General features: G+C 44.2%; 1 protein-coding gene across 1 annotated transcript; it reads left to right on the top strand.

Moving 5' to 3' along the window:
• The first annotated feature begins 10,976 nt into the window (after positions 1-10,976).
• LOC104526873 (T-box-containing protein TBX6L) lies at positions 10,977-22,498 on the top strand. Its single transcript, XM_010170447.1, has 9 exons — positions 10,977-11,132; positions 15,636-15,780; positions 16,759-16,861; positions 17,299-17,463; positions 17,806-17,952; positions 18,448-18,518; positions 19,720-19,811; positions 20,541-20,733; positions 21,370-22,498. Exons 1-9 carry the CDS (start codon positions 11,117-11,119, stop codon positions 21,794-21,796), a joined length of 1,359 nt encoding a protein of 452 aa, XP_010168749.1. The 5' UTR covers positions 10,977-11,116; the 3' UTR covers positions 21,797-22,498.
• Positions 22,499-23,092: the final 594 nt, after the last annotated feature.

Raw genomic sequence — 23,092 nt, 5'->3', positions numbered from 1 at the left:
CTCAGCTAGGTACAAAAGCTGCTGGCGAGTCCAGCAAGAGGATACCAATGGCAGAAGCATGCACTTCTTGAGTAAGGTTCTTCAGGAAGCCTGTCTGCAGATGGCTCACAGCACCAGTGCCTAAATGGGCACCAGCCTTCTGACCGCTGTAGCTTTGGCCAGCAGCAAATAACACCAGTGACAATGCTATGTAGGAGAGAGTGGTTCATCATCTGAGTCACCTAATATGCTTGTGATTTTATCACCTCAGACTGTAGTAAAGTAGCTGTGTACATCTATATACACACACTGTGAGACCTAAACATCTAGCAGAAAATCTTGTGGAGAAAATTCAGCATGATTGCTGTTGCTTATTTCCTGTTAATTGACACTAGGTCTCCATTGTCAAGGTTCTGAACAAAAGGCAGGCCTAACCGCTGCTCAGGCTTGTTGTCGAGGTTCTGACTTGAACGTGAAAGATTCTTTCTGCATTTCACTTGATTTGCACTTTGACTCCCTTCTGGATGATCAGTGTTTCAACTCTGGAGCCCTCTTAAAAAAACTTGGCTGGCTCTGAAATGTATCAGTGTATGGTGGGAGCAGATTATCTCAGAGGAGAGGCAGAGCTACTGTCCCAAGAGACAAATGAGGATGAAGGGAGTGCATAGAGAAGGAAGACTTGGTCTGTTGTGTTAGCTGTCCGACATGTTTTGTTGGCTGTTGCACTTGTTTGCTTCTGGTTGAGCGCTAGGTAAGTTCTAGTGTCAACCCTGAAGTGACAGCACTCAGTTCTGCTCCCCCTTGCTGTGCAGACACATGCTGCCTCCTTGCAACTACTAGCTTCATGTCTGGACCCTCACTCTGTCTCCCCAGTGCTGATGAACATCATACCTTTGGACAACGCCTACTACAGCTGAGAGGCTATTGAGAAGGCTAATCCCTCTTTTCCAGATTCTCCAGCTCTTCGCAGTCACTGAAAGAAAGAAACAGGCTCCTTCCAGAGCATTAAGATCACCAGTAGAGCTCTGAAGCGGTGTGATCATGTAAGAGAAACCTGAACGTTTCCCTCGGCTTGACTCTGTGTCAGATGTGTAGTGCTGTAATCCACAGTCCATAAGTGAGTCCTGGTTACATTGCACCAGGAAGCAGTCTGTTCATATGCCAGTAGAACATACGTTCTTCGTGGTCCCAGGATTCATTTAGGATTCATTTGAAGAATCATAAAAATAAGAGGTGAGCAGGTGTCTTGGGGCCTTCTTTGCTGCTCCTGCGAAGCAGGATTCTTCTCTGCAATACCACTAGTTTGTGCAAAAATCATTTAAAGTCTAACAGGCTGCCCTTGCACAGCCGGTGTGTTTTTTCCTGGATGCTCAAATTGCTTCTCTCTCATTTTCATCCCTACTAATGAAGATAATTATATCCCTTTGTAGCATATTAATTCCTCTGTCATCTGTATGTTTATACCCTGCAGACATATTCATTTCTTCTTTGTGCACAGAGCCATCAGTCAATGAAGCTTTACTTAGCAACTCTTCGAATCTTTTCTGATGTTGAGTTCATCCAGTCTCCCTCCAGTTCCCGTAGCTTTGATAATGAGGTGATAAGAATTACATGTATTTTTACCAGTTTGTTTTACAACAGACTAACAGAAAGAAGCGATGCCACTTTCCTTCTCAGCTATATGCTGTTTTCACATATGCATCCTGTGGTTATATTTCCAACAAGGAAACAAAAGCAGCACACTTACTGCAGAAAACCACATGAACTATCTCTATATTGTAGCCTCTTTAATATCACCATGTTTTTTGTAGGTGGATATGGCTGAAGATCACTGTCTTCAAAAGAAAGCTTAAGTGATACTAAGCAACTCTTAGGGGAAATCTGGAGGTGGGGACAGGGAACTGCAAAACTTAGCAATTCTTCCCTTGAACAACTCCTTGACTATATGATGCGAAGAGGGGAGAAGCAGTAGTTTCATCGTGGAGACGAAATACAAGACCAAGAGGTCAGAAAGACATAATGAGGGACCATGAATGGGCCTAGATTTCAAATTTTTGCCCCAGGTTTCTGATAATCTAAAGCAGTCCTCCCAAGCCACTGTCTCCACTCTGTCTTAGAGAGCACAAATGCTCTTTAGAACTGGTAGACTCCCTCTGGGCTGTGAGCAGCTATTTGAAAATTAAGTAAAATACTAGCAGCTTCTCCAAAGCTGTAGCTGACTGCAGGGATGCAAGCAGGTTTGATAGCATTGTCCAGTCCTCCCAATTGCTTATGTTGTCTTTGGCTCCAGATCATTTTGCACTTGGTACACAAATACCAACCCAGTTTTCATGTGGTGCTGGCCAGCATGGATGCCTTCACCTTACCCTGGTAAAAGCTGCCTTTTCATTCCTAGAAACGATTTTTATGGCCATGACAGCCGTTCATAATTCCAAGGTGACCTTTTAAATCTCCTTTTTTTCACTCCATCCATCTTTGATTTTGCATGCGACAGAGGAACAGCTCTCAGTGCAAAATGTGCATAAGCAGGGAGAGAGAGATGTGCAGAAGTTTGGCCTCTTAACACTCTTAGAGTTTATACAATTTAAATTAATTAAGTTGAGTATGTATACAATTAGTATAATTGATCATTTTTCCTACTTCAGACATAATAAAAAACCTTAGAATCCTGCAATGGAATTTTGCCACAGCTTTGTCCAGTGGAAGCCTTTGAAACCTCAGACCACTGCGGTGGGATATTCCCTACTCGAGTGCAGGAGTATTCTCAAAATTTCTGAGATTGCTTCAAGGTAGATCTTGATCACCCAGAATTCGTGTGGCAGGAGCATTGTGGAGAGGCAGGAAAATTAAATGCTGAATTGTCCTGTCATAACCATTCTAAACGTATTAAAGACTTGCTTGATCTTGCTGCCTGTTTTTCCCTCCTTTTTTAACCCAGTCTCCTGATTTCAGCCCAACTTGGTGGAAGTGTAGAAGTTGCCCAGATGAGTTAGGTCCTATGGGATTTTTGAAAATGCTCTATCTGAAGGATTGGCTGCAATGCGAGTTAACATAATAGCAGACAACAGAGAATCCAAACAGGAAAGCTCCTGTGGAAATGCCTCAGTCATGAGAAAAGCATCAGTCAAAGCTCAGGATGGGTCACAAGGTACATGTTGTAGTATTCCTTGCACCCTGTCATAATCTGGCTGTTTTGGTTTTTAACTTTGTATTAGGAAGAAGGAACTGAGCAGCACCAAGCCAGTGAATCAAGCTAGCAGGGAGGAGGAGGAGGAGGAGTAGGAGTGCTATGAGCTCCTTGGCGGTGAGTCCAAACCTGCAATGCAGGCAGAATTAACTCTCATCGAATCTGACCTGGCAGTAGCTCCCTGCAGAAGCTTAAACCAGTAACTGCAGTATTAGGGGGTGGCAAAACCAGTGACCTCATTATTGATAACCATCTAATGTGTGTTCAGAAGGAATGCTTATTCTCAATTATGACTTCAGTTTCCTCCTGCACAGTCCCCAGCACTCTCCTTTGCAGAATTTAAATATGTCTGTTGAATTTACATTATATTGTTGTTTGTATCTCCATTTGGTTGGCAGGCATAGATTAGGTTATGAAGTGCCAGTCATTTAAAAACAGCTTTGCCATCCCAAAAGCAAATACTGTGCTTTTAAGAATGGTACCTTTTATATGTGTGTGTTAGTGATTGTGAAGTTAGAGAGGAGAAGAAATCCAAGTCATTTATGCCTGGGTAGATGAAATCCATTTTTTTCGGAATAATGCAGTCATTGCACACCTTATTGTCCTCAGTCCAAGTGGAACTTGTCTGTATAATGGTTCAGACAGCTCAAAGACCTGTTGTCCCTTGATTTCTCAAGGAATTGCAACCAATGTATTTAAATAATTCAAGTGCCTGATGTTCTTAACAACTCAGGAGCATTTGTCTGTTATAGTAGGGCTAATTTTTAATTTATTTTTCTAAACACATCTATCTAGAATGATGCTAGGCTTTTATATTCACAGCAGGGAGCATTGTGAGGTTTAAATATCCCTTTAATCACTAAGGATGTAATAAAAACAAGAAGAGTTCTTTGAGCTGCAGAGTGTTACCCAGGGAAAAATCTACTCTGGAGCTTACAAATGTGAGCTGAAGAGACAAACTGGGCAATAAAATCCACAACTACGGACCAAACCGGCTAAAAGTTGGTCTGTAGCTGCCCATCAGGAGCTGAGACTTGGAGGGGGGAAAAGGCCATTCAGCACCTCTAGAGCCATAAGAGCCAGGTCATAAACATTTCACAATCTGCTGGGCAGGGGGAGGGAGCCTGTGATCCTGCCTGGAGTTTGTACCCTGGCCTATGACTGCAACAAAGAATGAGTATGAGGAATTTACCTAAATGAGAAGAATGGAGGAAAAAAAATCTAGGCAGATCAGGGATTGCAGGACAAAGTGGTAGCTGTGATTGATTATGTCAAGTTGTGTAGGTTTATGACAGCCTCATCCCACTGCTGATTTGAGGGATCCATGAAATCTGACAGGTACTTTTTTCTATTATGGGTGATGTTGAAGGATTCTTACCTGAATACTGTTACTGTGGACCCCAGTATCATTTTGCTACAAGGTGATGAACAAGTTAGGTGAGAAAAAGTACAGCTCAAGAGTTTATCCAAGGATTTTCTGCTTGAAATGAATTAATATTTCTTGGTCTTTGTTACAGACTTCAAACTTTCTTGCAGATTATGTATGTCCCATTATAATGCTCTATATCAGCTTTCAAAAACTTCCTTGTGAGATGTACTGCATGAATCTGTCTTAGCGTTCATTTTGATTTTGTGGGAGATCCTATAAATTGCTCAGCTTAGACTCTACAGGTTAGTTAGACATCCTGGGCGTTCTGTTCCTCTCTTCCTGTGAGGTGTATGCACAGTTGTCTGTGTCCTATGGCTACATAATTTTTTATAGTTATTTTTTAAAGAAATAAATAATACTGTAAAGGGAAAATAAATATACAGTAATAAAATCTTTGTAAAATTAACATGATTTATTGTAAAATGCTCTGAATCAAAATCTACTGCGTATGGTTTAATTGTTCTCTTCTCTCATGCTTTCTGGTAATGTTAATTATCTTCCTCAAAAAGTTCTTTAGAGTCAATAGTGACATTGGAGGAACGGAGTTCTACTCAGCTCTGTAGAGCTCACAACAGGTTTTATTTTTAAATTCCAAAACCTTTAAATCTTAACAATTTTCATTTTCTCTTTGAAGATAGTTCCTTTGATCAGGAATTATACTGTTTATTCCTGTTTTGATTAGAACCTTACTGTGATGAACAGTATATGGAAACTTCCTTATGAAACTGATGGAATAAATCTGTCTCGGCAAAACAAAGTACCTTGCAGACTGACTTGCACGATTGCAGTCTGGCTTTTGACCTGTTGATTTCACGGCTTGCCAAATGCTTGCACACCAACAAAAATAATCTTTTGCAGAAACCAAAGTAACTTGAGTTGTATCTACAGTCTCAAAAGTCCACAAAGTTTAGAATAAAAGCTTCTGGGTTTGAGCTGCTGCTTTCTCCTGGAAAGGTCAGCTTTTTACAGTGAGATTGCTGAAGCATTGTCAGCTGGGCTTCTGGTCAGCAAAATCCATTCTGCTCAGGATTTTTTTCTGGTCTCAATTCATGGTTTAGTAAACTGCCAGCATTTTTTAAACTCTGCATGATGCTTCCCTTTGCATATGAGTGTGCTCACATGTGTATAAATATAAAAGTATTTATGTATGGATGTTAAGCCAGAGCTATTTGCTGCCTGTTTTTTAAGACTGATCCTTTATGGCTCCTGATGGAGACCAGTGGGTTCTGGCAGGGTTGCTGTGTCCCCAGGTGTGGGGGTGAAGAGACAGGAAAGGCAGCGCTTGCAGCCTGTTGCTTGGTGGCCCTTTTCTGTGCTGCTGCCAAGCTCTTCTTGCTGTTGGAAAGTCCTTTCAGTATGTATTTTTTGTGGATTTGAGTGGGACGGAGTGCTGAGCTGTGTCTGGGAAACACAATGGGCTGACAGGAAAACAGTGCACCTAACATCAGGAGTCTGTGAAAACTTGAAAGAGCTCTAGACAGAAATATTTTGCATTTGACTCTGGACTGTAGCCTTTGAGGCCAAACTCAGCCTTCAGTGTTAAGTGGCTGCTAAGTATTTCCCTTCTTGTCTCAATGCTAACTAACTGCTGGGAGAAGGGTGCATATTCCAGGAGGGCTGGGGAGGGCGGATATGATAAAGGGGAGACAGAAGAGCATCCTCTTTTTCTTTAGTTCAGGAGCACAGCTTTGTGACCAGATACCTCAGTCCACACACCTGCACGAGGAAAAGCCTTGTGTTAATCTTAGAATGTACAACTTTCCATTTACATGAGCCACTTTCACACTTTTTCTTCCAAAACGGATCCCATCGCTGCTGAAATACAGCCTCTGTCAGGGTGAGCTCAGGCATGTGGCCAGTCCCCGCAGCACACTGCGCCTCGTCCAGGGATCCTGTTGTGATTTAGCATTGGGCTGTTACCAACAGGCCTTCTCCAACCAACTGGTTTGTTTTGCCAAATGTGATTTTTGCTTCTTGAGAGCAAAGGGAAAATTTGGGGGTGGTACAATTTGAGGCTCAGCATGGGGTTTTCAGCCCTACAGAGGTTGGCCTTCTGTGGGGCCCTTTGCATGGGTCCCAAGGTGGGAACATCTGCATGGCAATGCACATGTAACATGGCTGAAGACACTAGACAACTTTTCCCAGGAAAAACTGTAAAAAGTGGTAGGAAAAGGTACCATTTCCCACCATCAGAAGAAAATGCTGTGTTACATCAGCTGCCATAAAGAACTGGGTAGGAACTATTCCTTATGCTACCGCATGATAGGAAATTACATGTACTACTCCTTCCGAGGATCTCAAAACACTTTGCAGGCTTTTACCATTCCTGCAGCCACCCACAGAGACTTGCTCACAAAGCTGCCCAATTATGCCCATGCTGCCTGTCTTTACCCACCCTGCTTCATTCACTGGGTCAGAAGGAAGGAGTCAACATCCTTCAATGCTGACACATTGCCAGCACACAGCCGTAGGAGCAATAGTTTCATCAGGCTTTTTCTCTGCAAAAGCACAGCTTTTCCCCATGGCCCTGTGTGCATAATCAGGCCCCATTTGCTCTGCAGCGAGCTGAGCCTCTATTTAAGGGTCAGGTTTGTGGATTCTGAAGCTGTCTGGAGAGTCTGAGGGCGCTTCATGTTTTTAATTAAGTATGAAAATAAGTAGCTATTAATGTAGTGCTATCTATTTATTTTATTTTGGGTCCTGTTAATGACACACTGTCTTTCCACATTTTCAGTATTCATCCCGTGCAGATGGCAGAGTATCCTTCATAAAGAGTTGCCAAGACGCTCTGGGACTGTGGCCTTGTGTGCCAGGTGGGAATCTGCTAAGTGAGTCATGTTTAAATGGCAGTAAGGCTGTCCTCATGTTTCAGAAGGGAGTATCTCTTAAATTCAGTTTGCACTTCTCCATGTTGTTTTTTCTCTCTTGTGTAAACTCAAGCAGGCAACACTGCTTCACTTAAGCCTGGTTTTATTAAAGCTGATATGATAATGCTTTCTCACAACCATCTGCACAGAGGGAAGCTTGCAGGGGTTGGATTACTGGCTTCTGCACCCAAGTGCTGATATGTAGGAGCAATAATCCAAGACTGGTTCTTTCAAAAGATTGTTCTGTTGTGTTTCAGCAGTCTCCCAGGTAGGACCTTTATGCTGTGCACTTGAGCTTGCTCTCAGGGCAAAATGCTGTACTGGAAGTTCCGCCTGGACAGAGGTTGTGGTGCATCATGTGCAGCCACTGGCAGACTCAGATCCTGCTAGCTGAAGCCTCTTGCTAGCTGACACATGTTACCTGTTCTTACCAGCCAGAGATGGCAAGATGATCCCCCCATCTCGGAGAGCTCCCAGTTCAGAAGGTAGGAATGGGGGAAGGTATGTGTGTAGAGCAGTTCCCTACAAGGTCCTGTTGAGTGTTAAGGGTTAAACTGTCAGTTAAGGTGGGAGAAGTGCCAGAAAGCATTTGCCTTACTGCAAAACCCAGAGGGGAATGTTTCTTTCTAATCACCTCCTCAAAGAGATGCAAAGGAAAAGCTCTTGGCCTCTGCTTTTGTCATCACACATCCCCGCCCTTCTGTGCTGCTCTACCTCATCCCCTTCAGCATAGTGGGAGAGCCTAGTGTTAGAGCTAGGCACAGCAGGATTTTTACCTGCTGCTGTAAATGAGCTTGGAGCAGAGCTGGGGATGTCACTGACTTACACTTGTCAGATCCACTATCTCTCCCATCCCTTCCCACACCCCCAGCCTCCAATTTGCCAGTGAATTGTTAGACACCAACACATTCACCTCTGACTTCCCAGCAAACTGCCTGAGGGTGCTCCATGGACAGGCAGACCAGAGTAATGTGCTAAATTCCCCTTTTTGCTAGTGATGAATTTCCTGGGGATTGCTCCTGTTAGCCAGCTTTCCAGCAAGAGTAACAAATTCACTTTTTTTTTTTTTCACTTTTAAAACCTTTCCAGTGCAACTAGAATGGCTGGGAGAAAGCTAGTTGTTAACTAGTCATGGGTAATTGATGACTCCACCTTCCCCATCAATCAGCTGGGAAAAGCCAAAAGGATTTGAGTACTTGTAACAAATGTGTGTTCTCTAGACATGCTGATATGCAGTGTGCAAATGAAGTGGCAGCAGGAGACCATCTCATACCCTTTCGTGGAAGAAGCAGCAAGTCATGATACACATCCCACGCTCTTGTCAGGTCTAACGTCTGAAATTCCCAGTGCTGCTGCTGCTGCTGTGCAGTTTCTAACTGTGTAGGATGTTGATCCATCTTGCTGCTAGCTTGAATCTGACCCAATTCTTGTTCTATTTTTCCTTTTCAGATTCTGATTATGGTTGTCTTTTCCAGTTTATACAGTTAAAATACTAATATTAGAAAAGCAGGACATGAGAGGGGGGCAGATTTGATGCTGACTTTCCTTTTGTAGCAGGGCAGAAATGCGTTTCTGCATCCTGTTTTGTTTGTGTCTGATAGTGGCTGTGCTAGTACAAGCAGAGGAGATTTGACCTTGATACCATTTTCAGCTGATCTTTTCCCTTCCCATTTATTTTTTCATATATGTAATAAATAATCTCCAGTTGAGCTACCAGTTCATGCTGCTCCACCACATGATAGGCCTCCTCTCAGTGGTACTGAGACTCCCCAGCTCTGGATGTCCCCAAGTTAGCTGAAGGAGAAGAGCCTGTGGTCTTCTGTATTATCCAGTAGTTTTAAGGGGATGTCAGGAAGGCTGGATGTGGTCCTTCAAAGGTGCCAGGATCGAACGTACCATCTCCTGCTATAAATTCCTCCTTGGGATTTCTCGACCCTTCCAACCCCTTTTTTTTAAACGTTCTTCCTTGTCACACTAAACATTGGCCTTTCTCTCCCCGCCTTGTACTGGGATGCCTAAAATTCAGTATACTATTGAAAAAGAGCCTGTCCCTTCTCCAATTAAACTCCTTTGTCCTCTTTGCATGTCCTTGCATTGCTGGCTCCAAAAGCAGAACTAAAGGGATGTTTATTCAGTTACAGAAACTGACTAAATAAATTCAGAATATGTTTTGCATGTCAGACTAAAAAATCAAATGTCCCAATAACATCACTGACAAAATTAAAAAAAATATTTATTTTATTGAAAGCATAACTAGACCATGAATCAGCTGCAGCCTTATAGCAATGCTCTCTGAAATGAACAGTGCTTCTGAGTTTGCTGTGCAGGATCCAACCACTGTCTCATTGAGACTCATATCCTGCTTTTGACCTCCTCTTTTTGAACATCTTTGACCTGTAAATGTTAGTATAGCCATTTCTGTACGTGAATGGGTAGAACTCCCTTCTTCACCGAAGTCTAGTGGCTGGTTTGTGCCCTGAAGCATGAGTCTTGATTGCTGTCTCTTAGCACTTGTAAGCACTTGGAAGTACAAAAGCTAATGGTCACACTTGCAGAATAAACTAATTAAAGGAAAATGCTCAAGTCCTTCAGTTTCTGCTCAACCTTCCTTTCAATAAGAGCAGTTCCTTGAAGGCCTAAAAGCAGTGCCTGATCCACCATGAGACTCTGGGGTCACCTGCACTAGCCCTGGAAGGTGCCAGCCGACTGAGTTTGGTGCCTGGAAGATTACGTTAGCATGGCTGTGTCATTAAACAATTGCAGCTTCCACTCATGAAGCTCAGCTGAAATGATACTGCATGTGGAGCAGCCCCAGTCCTGAGCTTCAGAACAAAGGCCGTGCAGCCATGAGGACCCTGCGCAGAAAAACAGCACACTAGGAACATTAACTGTGCAGTTAAGGGCTGTGGATGCAGAAATTGGGTAGGTAACAAACATTATATCATCAAATGTGTTTCTGTTAGTGGAGAAAACATCTGTTGGTGAATGAATGAGTTGCTGCAGTATCCCAGTTGTGAGAGCAAACTTTACCACAGACTGCTAATCATCCATTGGGAAGGAACAAGCTCAGTACGGTCCTGATTCTCATCCCAGAAATCAAGAGTAAAATGCTTCTGTGCTCTGGAGATGAAAATTACATCAAATCTGTAGAAAGGCCAGAAGGAAATTTTTCCTGCTTGCTGTTTAAGGGATATTTTATTTTGTAGACAGGTCTTTAGCTGATGTTTTTGGTCTTGTCTTTATTTGTTTAAAAGTGCGTTAGCAGTAAATCAAGGTGCATTTCCCCTATAGGGTTTCCTGTATGTCAAAGCCATGTTAATTCTCTTTGATTTTCTTCCCTTAGCCCCAGCCATTGCTGCAGATCCTTCCTCTCTTTGTCCCTTTGGACATCAAAGGATCGCAAGGGGACAGCCCTGGCAAGAAGCTCCTCCCTGCTCATTAGCCTCCATAAAACAGGAACTCACCTTGGCTAGCTGTGCTTGGAGTCCCATCCTCATCCCGCTCACTCTTGACACTGGATCTCAGAAGGAAGGGCTTTTGCTTGCTTCAGGAAATCAGATCTGCTTTTGAACTGGACTATTTTGGCTCCCCTTGTAAGAACTCTGGTGGCTCTCTCGGCCGTGCAAACTCCTAGACTGCACAGTACATGGAAAAATGCAAGCTTTACCAGGTAGGTAAAGGACACCCTCCTTTTCCTTATTGCATGATGCTAGACTTATGCCAACAGCGTCCGATCATGTTAGAAAGAGAACAAGCACTCCTGAAGGGTTGCCAGCATTTATAGTAGTTGTGTGTGTGGCTGGAGAGGAATTATAATTTTTTTTTTTTTGTAGGAATAGATGAGAAATTGTGGCTTTGAGTGCTCTTTGTGAGTCTGGGAAGATATTTTGTAAAGTGGCAAAGGTTTGCTCACAGTTGTGCTCAAAACTCCCTTATCCATATCACCTTGTGTGGTGTGATCATTCACTGAAGGCTAGAGGTGTTATTTTTTACGTTGTCTGCAGTGTACCCCAAGTTCCTCCTGGTTGAAGGCCACAGAAGGTTTGGAAATATTGTTATATTGCTAATAATGGTTCTGATACAAAGTATGTGCTTTTTCTTTTGTGTTTTCTCTGCTCTTTGAGAGTATAAACCCCAAGCAGGCATATCCCACCAAACCCAGGATTTTTGTGATTTCCTTCGGGTTTTATTTATTCTTTTCCTCATTAGTCCATCTCATAACGTGCTGCTAGCCTCTTCTGTGTGGGGCATGATCAGATTGGGCATGATGACAGATATGCATTGGGAAACTAAGGGCCAGTCCAGAGGTACTGCATTTGTCAGTGTAACTGAAAACCAGATTTAGTCTTGGGTTTTACTCTACGTCAGAAAGAAACAGCTATTTCCATAGTTTAGGTACGTGGTTCATATGTACACGTCAGAGGTGCCTGGCTGTCCTCAGCTTCGTTTCTCTACCTCTGCAAGGTGTTGTTTCATTCATAAGCAAAATAAATGTGCTGACTCTCATAATTTCCACTTTCACTGTTGTTTTGGGTTTTTATAAAGCAGTCTGTACTGTGTTATCTCATTCATACTGATTTCTGCAACTTCCAACAGAATTTTGAGTTGAAAAGCAAAAGAGCAACAAGTGAAAAACATGGGCTGTATTATGGTATTTTATCATGTTAAAGATTCCAGCTGTTGCAGAAGTCACCTAATTTCCTTACTGAGCTGTTTCTGGTGTATGTCCCCACACAGCAGAAATATTCCACGTGATTACTAGGTGCATTTGAGAGGATGAAGCCATTGCATTTGTAAAAACACCATACTTTTATTATTGCCAAAAAGTTTTCTGGTTTTGAGAAATGAGGTTCCCTCCAGAGGGTTGGGATGTTTCTGTGGACTTTTGATAAGATCAGAGAATATGGAGGGGTTTTGGGTTGTTGGGAAAATTAATTTCTCAGATAGCTTTATATATTGACATGCATTTCTTCCCTGTGGACACTGGATTGCTGTTAGTGTTGGACTTCTTCACTCAGAAGACAACAGCAACAAATATAATAATAACTGATTTTGGTGAAGGCAAGAAGCGTACCTTTTGCCTTGTTGGAGTTTTCCCAGTATGGCAAACTCTATCCCATAAATTTTGGGAAGACTGCAACAAATTTTTTTTACATCATAACACTGGCTTGGTAATTGACAATTGAGGGACTGCTGTAGGCGAGTGGATTATACTCCAGCATCTTCTGTCCAAATATTTTATCCCCCCTGCAAGCATTCCTGAATTTACTCTCATTTCACTTTCTCTCCTTTTCATCTCTGAGATGGGAAAGAGATAAGTACAGCCTATTCTAGATACAGAAACTGAAGGACAAACTGCTCCTATTTCTATAAGGACTTTAAAATCAAGCATGAAATAGATTAGAGCTCTTAATTTTCAGTCCCTTTATCATAGCAGCTATCTTCCTTTTCAGCCTCACCTTGGCATAAAGAATATTTTAAAACGTGCCACGTGCAGTGTTACTATCACAATGGTAATACCAATACTTTTAAAACAGCTTAGAACTAAAATTCTTGGAAAATGTGTAAGTCTCTTTCAAATAATATTAAAAATAAAAACTAAGTTGCATGGAAGAGGAAACAGTAGAAGTACAGCTCTAACAAGTTCAGTTCAGTGCTTGGACACCCTGCTGCAAACCTCTTCGTGCTGTAGTTCCCATATGCAGGCATCTTTGGGGGGGGGAGATGTGTGTGTGTGAGTCTTGACACGTAACCATGGGCACTAACTACAAGTGAATTTGAAGTGCCTTGCAAGCCAGCCTTTGGCTCTGCAAAGAAAACCCAAAGTGGATCCTACAAACAGATCCACCACTGCAGAATCCCCCTGAAGCCGATTGCACAAGACTGTGTGGTCAGCTGTGTGCACCCATTAGCAAGCTCACACCATTGCTGAGGTCCAGATCCTCATGCAAACTGCTGACGTCCTGTTTTTCAGCCTCAGACTGTGCACATAAAACCTGTGGGGTGAAAGACATTAACTACATTTTAAAGTCTTTGCTGCAGTGTTTATTGTATGTGCTCTTTTTCCCTGTCTCCTGTAGCATCCTGTAGCTCATACAGGTGTGTTGTGGACTCATTTTGGTTAAAAAAAAATATTATAACATCTACCTTTGATTTTTTTATTTGGTATTGAACTTATTTCACTTCAATTTCTTCTTGATTTCATTGGAACTCTCCTCTCAGTAGGGACTCCTGAGATCTGCCGTGTTGTGGTGTCATTTAATGGCATTGGAATTTGCTTACAAAAATGTTAATTGTAAAATTCATTTCGGGAAGGAGCGAGTGAGCATCTGTCTGGCTAATCAAAATCTGTTTGCGCGTGTTTGTGACTGGATGACTCCTGTGGGAAATCAACCCAATTTTATTGTAACTCCTTTTGATACATGTGCTGCACTGAGCTACCAAATGCATCGTCTGGTGGCAGCTTTCATGTCTTTGCAAGAGGATATGGGGGAAGCTTTAGTAAGAAGATGTTAACAGGCTAATCTTGGTGAGCAAAGTAGGTGTCACTTCTTAGCCAGTTCATTAATGTTGGATCAAAGCAGAAAAAAGGGTAGAGGTTTTTTGTTTTTTTTTTTTAATGCCTAAAGACCTCTACAAACTGACAAAATTATGTTTAAATGTTTTTTACTTCCTAATACTGTGGAGAGAACCCCTTAGACTCGTATTGGGCTGTTTTTGTGGAAAGATGTTGCTTTCTGAAATACGTGGGTTTCTCTGGAAGTAGTTGTCTACTTTTCATGCTTATTCTTTTGAAGACATTACTCAGGAAAGCTCTAACAAGGTGAAAATTCCCTTCTCAAATGCTCTGAATAAGATCTGATCAGGCTGAGAGGCAGAAAAATCTCCCTTTTCAACAAAAATCTGTGTGTGGCTGGTAGACCATCAGCCAGCAGAAGTGGCCTGTGGGCGCTGAACTGAAGGCAGCGCTGCTGTGAGTATCCCCGAGCCCAGCAGGCTTGTCAGTGCCTCGTTCAGACTACAGGGCAGTGTTTGTAAAGCCTTACTGGGGATGAAACCAGTCCACCAGTAGTTATACCAGGTCACATTTGACCTAAAATGAGACTGTGGGTTTTTTCCCTGGGCTTTTCAGTATGGCAACAGCAATCTTGTGGGTGTTACTATATAGTTAAGAGTGTCTGTAAGAGGTTTTTAATCCAAAAGGCTTTACAGAGGTGGTGGTACCATCAAGACCAGAGACAGTTTCTCTAGAATAGTTTCCCTTTCCTCCTCCCCAGGACCATAGTCAGTCCTCTGCCTGTAATAGAAAGTGCAGGCACATTGCAGGCAGCTTCTCTGATGTGCCAGGGTGTGTTACTGAAGAGGCACCTTCCACCGCTGTCACAGGCTCCTCAGTGGCCTCCCTTCTCCAAATCCAGTTGAGACCAGCAGTCCTCTCTTCAGAATATTCCATGGTCTGGCTCTGTCACCTCCCTTTCTTGCCTTCACTTACCTTAGGGTCTCCTGGCTGTCTGTTCTTTGTCCTCTAGAGAGATTTTTCACCTCTGCTACCAACTATCTGTTGTTTTCTCCCATTACCCAGTGGTACACTTAAAATCTTTCCAATCCTTTCATCTTTCATTTTATTCTCTTGGTAAAGTGTTTTCTGTAACCCTGATCATACCAGAATAGGAATGAAAGTGGATTGGGGCTGCCCACCCGTATGAGTTTTGGAACAAAGGAAGTCAGGTTGAGTTTGTACAACACACAAATCTTTACGAAAGAATTTATCAGCTAAAACCATGTCTGTTGGAAAAGCCTTTATGCTTTCTGAGACTACTAAGTAACAGAAAGCCTTTGAAGAAAAATAATGGATTTTCTTTAAGAGGTTTATTGTGGCACAGACCCTCTTGTTCTCAGCAGCATCTGGGACCTTCATGGGTGAAATCAGGGCATGCAGCTCCCTGAGCTGAACCAGCGCTGTGCTCTGTGTGATGTTTTGGGGCTGAGACGTACTGTGGCTGGACAGGAGGAGTGATGGCCCAGTCTGTTGCAACAGTGTGTGAAATTCAGTAGCCCCTGTACTGGATGGAGCTGGCACTGGAGGGTACTGGGAGGGCCAGCAGGAGAGGCTGCTTCATGCTGGCTCCCCTCCTGCCTGTCTGAAGTTACTGTTTTCTCTCTCTCCTTGTAGACGTGAAAGCGCCGTGTGAGGCACTTCCTTCCCCCAGCCTGGAGCCATACCCACAGAGCTCCATTGTGGTCACCCTTGAAGACATGGATCTCTGGATGAAGTTTCATCAGATAGGAACTGAGATGATCATCACCAAATCCGGAAGGTGAGGGGAACAGGACACCTGCCCACACTGCACCCCTTCAAGCTGTTGTCAAAATCTCCAAGTGCCCATTTTTTCAGTGGTGGCCCTTAAACTAGTTTTGTAGCAAATTATGTGCATCTCCCTGTCTCTGACAGAAGAATCGTGCTTTCAGGGATGTCAGAGAAGTCCAAACTGTGAAGTGCAAAAGGTCACTGTGGGGCCAATGTGCTGAGAAAAATTCTGTACTCTTATCTCACCACTTAAAGGATGTTCTTCCTGTCACTTCAGGGTTGCTCTGCAAAGTGCCCTGGGCTTCCTTTGCCTCAGTCACAGGCAGCAGCCGTGGAGCTGTAAATACCTGGGATTGAGTCTGCATTGGCAGACAAGAACATGGCGTAGAATAGTAACGATCTGTGCGTGCAGACTGCTCCAAAGTCTAAGTGAGTCATGCTTTGTGGAGCTTGCAGTGAAAGAATATGAAATTGTAATGTATTATGTCAAAGCTGCTGTGAGCTGAAATAATCCCTTTGGGTGGGGTGGTAGGTGTCAAAGCTTTTTTTGCAGAGTCAGAAGATGAAAGTGGTGGCAGGGAGTACTGGAATGGAAAGACAGATGTGCTCTTAGATGAGAGCACATTTTCTACCCACGCTAGAAAATGCTCTAATCTATCCTCCAGGTCTGTGATAGCTGCAGAAGGCCAGGAACTATGTGCAAATTCCAAATATTTTCTTTTAAGGTTCCCACTGTTGTGTTACAGGAATCAGAAGAACAAAAGCAGTAACAATGTCAGGCCTTCAGTGACTGCTGCCCTGTTAGTGCCCGTTCCACCTAAACCCATAGTACATCAATAAGATAGAAAAACGTTTAATAGCTGGCCTGTAGAAATACTGCTGGCAGAACTTTGCACAATAGTGAGTAAACGTGACATGCTGCTTGATCATTAGGCCATACCCACTTTATAGAGAAATTCTTATACTGTATATTTCATTTCTCCTTCAGAAGAATGTTTCCACAATGCAAAATCAAAGTCTCTGGCTTAATCCCATATGCCAAGTACCTCATGCTGGTAGATTTTGTGCCAATGGACAACTTCAGGTACAAGGTAAGTACTTTAAATAACAGAAGTTATGTTGTCCTTCCATCTTTGTTTGAAATAGATTAATCTTTATGCTTCACTGACCAGACTGATAAATAGTCTTTGGACAAAGTTCAGAAGTGGTGGATTTTATGCTTCTCTGGAGTTATTTGTCAGTTTTGATTAGGGAGCAGCTGGAAGGGTAACTCGTTTTCATTGTAAGCAGTACAGTTTTAATCATTATTAACGTCAGACTTCTCTGACAGCCATTGGGAGAAAGGGACAAAAAATGAGGCCTAAACTTAGAGCTGTTTTGGTAACGTGACAGTGGCTCATGAGAGACAATCTGCTACTCGTGCTTCAGAGGAGTCCACTAAATTGAGAATGAAGCAAAGTTGCTGGGGCTTTCCTGTAATGAAAGGGGCATTTTTTTAAGCTTTAGATTTCTGTCTTTCCCTTCACAGTGGAATAAAGATCAGTGGGAAGTTGCTGGAAAAGCAGAGCCCCAGCTCCCTTGTCGCACCTATGTCCACCCAGATTCCCCAGCTCCTGGCAGCCACTGGATGAAAGAACCTGTCTCCTTCCAAAAACTGAAGCTCACCAACAACACTCTGGATCAACATGGGCATGTAGGTTGTAGCTGGCCTTTGTGCTGTGCTCTCTTGGAATTCATTGCAGATGGTTGTTATGGGAAATAAGTGAGATTTGTGAGAAATTAGATCATGTGGAAATGAAAACATATCCAAGTGCCCTTTATTCCATCACCAGCCCAGCCCTTGTGCCCTCTTAACTACCTGCTGGGGAAGGCTTTAGTCTGTACTGTCACTATAGAGGCATGGTGGAGGCACCAGCCCCAGACAGGCATCTCTGGTTTGAAGTGGCTGTCCTGGCAGTCTCCACAGGAGACTTTGCACAGTGTGTTGGCAGTTGTTGCACATGGAAACTTTCTCCTTTATCTTTCTCTGTGCCAGATCATCCTCCACTCCATGCACCGTTACAAGCCTCGCTTCCACATTGTGCAGGCAGATGACCTCTTCAGTGTCCGCTGGAGCATCTTCCAAGTCTTCAGCTTCCCTGAGACAGTCTTCACTTCTGTTACTGCCTACCAGAACGAGCAGGTACAGTGTGCAAGTCCTGCTCTTGGACATGTTGCTAGGTACTGTCTTCAGAAATCTTGTACAGGAAGGTGTCTCTTTCCCAGCGACTCACCCTGGGGACCTTTAATGGACAGTGGGAAGAAGTGGGCGCATTATTGTTCCTATGGAAGACATCTGCTCTGGGATGAGATGAATCGTGCACCTTAATTGTGTTAAGTGTGCTGTCAGTGATTAACAGAACCCTCAACGCAGTTAAAAAGTATGGGCAGAAGCCCAGATATAAATAGCGACCCTGTGTATTTCTTTAGTCAGATGAATCCCACTGAAATTCTTGCTGGCCTTGTCAAAGTCACTTCTCTCTGTGTGTCAGTTCCTAATCAATAATGGGAGCTGCTGGCAAGGACATGGCCAAAATTCTTGGACAAGCTGTTGTGATAAATACTGAGGTGAGGTTTTGAAACAGTAAAGAACCCAACCAGTCACCATGATACTGAATTTCATTCCTTTTGTTTTAAGATTACAAAGCTCAAGATTGACAACAATCCATTTGCTAAAGGTTTCCGTGAGCACGGGAAGAACACTCGAAGGTAAACTGTTTCTTTATCTTAGTTTATTTATAACTGGAGTTCACTTGTGAATTTTAACCAAGACCATTGGGCAAAATTATACCAGCTCTGCAGAGCCTGCTGCGTTGTGCACGCTGCATTTGCCTGTATCTGGGAATGATGTTCCCTTGTGCAGCCTCTTCCCAAGAGACTTGGGCAGTGGGAGGAGATACAGGATTTCCTACAGGAACGTGGGAGGTGTGACAGATTTGAGACCTGCATTCCCTTGGAAGCTGGAGCTGGGCTGGAGTCTGACGTGTGAACAGCAGTGATAACAGGAGCCCACAGAAGATCGTTGTGTCTCTTTGAGATCAGCTTGATTCTGACATTTGGAGGCTCCCTTATCTCCTTTCCTTGTGTATGGAAAAGTGTCTCTTCCAACAGGAGATTCTGTCTGCAAGAGGGAAGATGGATACCAATACCAGTGAGATCTTCTCTCTGGTCTGAGGGCAGCCAGTGGAGATTTAAAAAAAAAAAAAAAAAAAAAAAGCTTAAATGCAACCATAGATTGGCAATAGAGAAGGAAAAACTGGTTTTTTTCCAAGCAGAAAATGTCATGAAGATTTTGTTTTGTGTTATTTTATGCCTGAAAAAAAAAAAAAAATCTCATTTCCTGTTGAAAAAGGCCAAAACTGATTCTTTTTTACTTAAACTTTGAAAATGTCATGGATTTTCTTTCTCCTCCTAATAGGATCATTTCTGACTAAGCTTAGACTCATGTTCCATTTAGGAAAAAGCTGCTTTCAAGTGAAAGACCCACCCTGCTATACATGTAACTGTGTGGATAGTACATACAGCAAACATCAGACTGTGCTTACAAACTTGGTATCGAAACCTCCGGTGCCGAGTTTCCCGTGCTGATTATGCCTTTTGTACCAACTTGAAGCAGTTGGTACAATAAATCCCTTCATGGATTTATCCCCGTTATCCGGTGGGGTGAGGGCTCTCGCTGGAAGCACACACTGGTGGCAGGTGACATGGCTAACCCTGTCGCTCTGCTATTGCAGGCATATCTTCAAGGGCTCGTCAGAGTGCTTTGCTAGGAGAGGTGTAAGCCATAGAATGTCAGAAGGGTTCATCCCATCCATCTTTTTGTCTTCCAGGGCTTGTCCAGCATCCCTTGCATATTTATCTAGGGAAAAAGCTTACATACAAGCTGCCCCCATGTCTTGTTTCTTTCCAGGGAAGGACGAGCCAAATGCCAGAAGCCTAGTCCAGCCAGGGGCCAGAAGAGGAAGCTGCCCGAGGAAAAGGAGTCCAGTGCTGAGGAACGTGGTAATATTGATCACAACAAACACAGAGTTATTTCCAAACAGTGCCTGGGCCATGGGAATTAAAAGAAACAGCAACATAGCCCCTTCTGTGGGGAGAGTGGCCTGGGTGGAGTCCCTAAAGAGTGCTGTGTATAGCTTTGAGTCTCTGACTTGTTTTCTGGGAAGGATCCACAGGAGTCTGCTCACAAGTTGCTTGTTGTGACTGACTACTCATCAGCTCTCTCACCAGCCTTTCAGCCTGGCTGTGCTTTGTGACCATGTATGATTGTAGGCTGTGCTTTCATAACATTTCTCTTCAACAGCAATGTGAGCTTGCAGTATCATCACCCGTTGCTTTCTTCTTGGTTCTCATCGGTGCAGCTGTGCCAGCAGTGCTGTTTGTGCAGCTGGATTGTGATACAGATGTGGGAACTGATACCATTAAAAAAAAAAAATCTCTCTCTGTTAGGTTGTTTTTTAAGCTTGATCATTCCTTGCTTCAGTTCATGGTGCTGCTCGCAGCAGCACAGCTATGGAGAGGACAGGGCAGGACTGAACACCACAATGTAAGGGCAGAAAAAAGCTGGAAAGGGCTCGTTCCCTAAGATAGTAAGACTGCAGAGGAGGCATGAGTGTGTTTCCTTCCACCATCTTATGATTAATGCAGCTGCCAACAGACCTTTGTGAGCTCTGGCTCTCTCTTCCACCTTCTCATTTTTTTCCATTCTTTCTTTTCCCTGCTGTGAGTCAGATTTTGAGAAAGATGAGAATGTAGATGTGAAGGAAGAGAGTAACCCTGTCGTGGTCAGCAGCGGATACCCCTTCTGGGTCTCGGAGCAGAATGGCAGCCATGCCTTTCCCACAGCATCGCCAGTGGCAGCTGAACAGAGGGAGGGTCTGGCCAGAGAGCAGCAAGTGCCTACGCCGTCCTACCAGACATATCGGTGAGTCTCACCTGCTGGTTCTCATGTCCAAGCCACCCTTTGATTGATGAGATTCCTCCTCTTCTACTGGGTATTTCCTAAGAAAACCAGCCAGTGGGAGCAGGGAAGGATGCCTTTCTGCTGGACAGCATACCTGGGTGGTAGGTGCTAGATTAGCACAGAGGTAGCTCCACAGCAAAGCCTTTTCATGTTACTTCAGCCCCTACTGGTTCTGGGTGTACTTATGTCTTAGTAGTGCTCTTTATTATGCTGTTATGAAATGCTCCCCCAGCCAGCTCTGTGTACTGCAGAGCTTGCCTGTCCTTTAGAGGAAATGTATTGGAGGAGTGGCAGTACTACAGTGATTTTTCCTTCTTATCATTGCAAAATCAGGCCTGAGTTATAGTAAGGCCAGACTAGAAACGAGCCAGAACTAGGGTAGTCTGGGCTTACTTTCTCTGGCATTTAGTTTTTCTGTGTGAGTGACAGCAAGGCTTGGACTAAAACCCACACTAACAGTAAGATGAAGCAGTAGGCAAGGGGAGGAGGGCATGCTAAAAGCTTGCCCTGCCCTTCCCCAGGGGCTCTGTGTGGGTTTGCAGTGGTTTTCCGCTGCGGTAGGTTTGACTTGCTTTTCTCTCTGCCCTCGGGGCTCAGGTTCCACGAAGCCGGGGACAGCCAGCAGCTTCCCACCCGCGATGCCGCAACCTTGAACGATTTCCGGGCAAGGTGCCACCCCTTAGATCTCGCCACGGTGCCCGAGCACGACTCCAAACAGCTCCCAGAGGGCTTCACCAACCTGCCTCCGCTCCCCCCACCTCTGCCTCCTCCCCAGGACTACACGGGAGTGGTGAACATGGCTCTAGACTCTGTCGGGAAACCTGGGGCCCGAGCACCCATGTACAGTCCCTATGGCACTGAGCAAGGGCTCGGCCAGTGGATGGTGCCTTCCCACAGCCAGTACAGGGCAATGAGCTACTCGGCCTTCTCCACAGAGTACAACACACAGGGGGCTCCAGGACATGCTCACGGGACCATGGCAGAGTGGAGCCAGTACCCTCTGTTCCCATATGCCTGCTGGTGAATGGGGAAGACCCTTCCCAGTGAAAAGACTGAAAGAACATTGTAAATGAGACAATATTTGCTCTGGAGTGTTGATCTTAAAGCCTTGTCTACACCAGGCAAAGAGGCATTGCTGCAAGTGGTAGCATGGGACACCTTCACTTCCTTGTCTCCTTGTACAACATCCCTCACTGTATTTCACAAGCAGTGGCTAAACTGGTGGCTGTCCCAGCCATGTCAGTGAATCTGCCTGAATCAATGCGTTCTGCAGTGGTTTTTTGTTTCTTTTTTTCCCAGCAGGAGTAGGAGACCACTGGAGCTGCACGAGCAATATTTAAAGAGCTGCAGAACTCTCAGTCCTAGGCTGTTTGCATCTCACATCTGGCAGTTTCCAAAATCCTTTCCTCCCAGGACTTGTGTGCAAGGAGATAGAGGCTGAGGAGTTTCAGGAAGCCGACCAGGTGGCCAAGAAGCTGTAGAGAATTACTACAAAGATGAGCAAAACAAGCAATCCCAGTGCCCCCTTGAGCAGTTTCCTCACTTAGTATAGTCGGAATAAAGCTAGAGTCTTTCCTTTCTTCCAGCAGCGTATGAGAGTAAAATACTCAGCAACACCTGTGCATCTGGAGCTCAGTGGTGGGTCACACGTGCAGGGAAGAGTTTGTCCCATGCAGGAGAAGCGGCAGCAAGGCTGTGTGTTGTGTCTGCATGTTCCCCGTGCCCATCTCTCTTCTGTCACCCCTAGATTCGAGGTTAGTGAAACACACGCTTCTTTCTGCCAGAGGTGGAGGGAGGTTGTTCACAGAATGTGGGGGGCTGCTCCGGGGGTTTCCAAAGGCCTGTGGTTATCAGAGAAATAGGGCCACAAACAGCAGTGCTGGCTGTGTTGCTCTAACCTCTTCCTTTCGAGGGAAAGGAAATCTTTCACTGTGAACTTCTTCCTTCTTCCACCGCCTGCCACCCCTGGAGAATATAATTTATAGTTGTGGTTACTGTGCTGCGCTCTGAGAAGCTTTGTCAATAATCCTCACCAGCCTGGCATTGCTCATCTGGCATATGCTTTAATTAATGCCCTTTAGGCTCTGAGCTGCGTGCTGCACTGCTGGGGAGCTCAGCACCTCCCAGGCTGGTCGGCAAAGTCATCTTGCTGCTGTTGGGAGTCTGTAGGGATGTGCTTTCATGTTTAGTTATCAGAGCAGTTTCACCTCTGTTAGCTCTGTGGTCCCGTGGTGGGGAGGAGCTGTTCTGCCAGAGAGCAGCCCGCGTGCTGCCCTGGAAAGAGGATTTCTTTTTGTCTTCACATTAGAAGGGGGAACCA

The sequence above is a fragment of the Antrostomus carolinensis genome, unplaced genomic scaffold (assembly GCF_000700745.2).
Source record: "Antrostomus carolinensis isolate BGI_N321 unplaced genomic scaffold, ASM70074v2 scaffold28706, whole genome shotgun sequence".
In the NCBI taxonomy this organism is placed as follows: domain Eukaryota; kingdom Metazoa; phylum Chordata; class Aves; order Caprimulgiformes; family Caprimulgidae; genus Antrostomus; species Antrostomus carolinensis.
The sequence above is the reverse complement of the archived record's forward strand: the minus strand, read 5'-3'. Positions and strand labels throughout refer to the sequence as shown.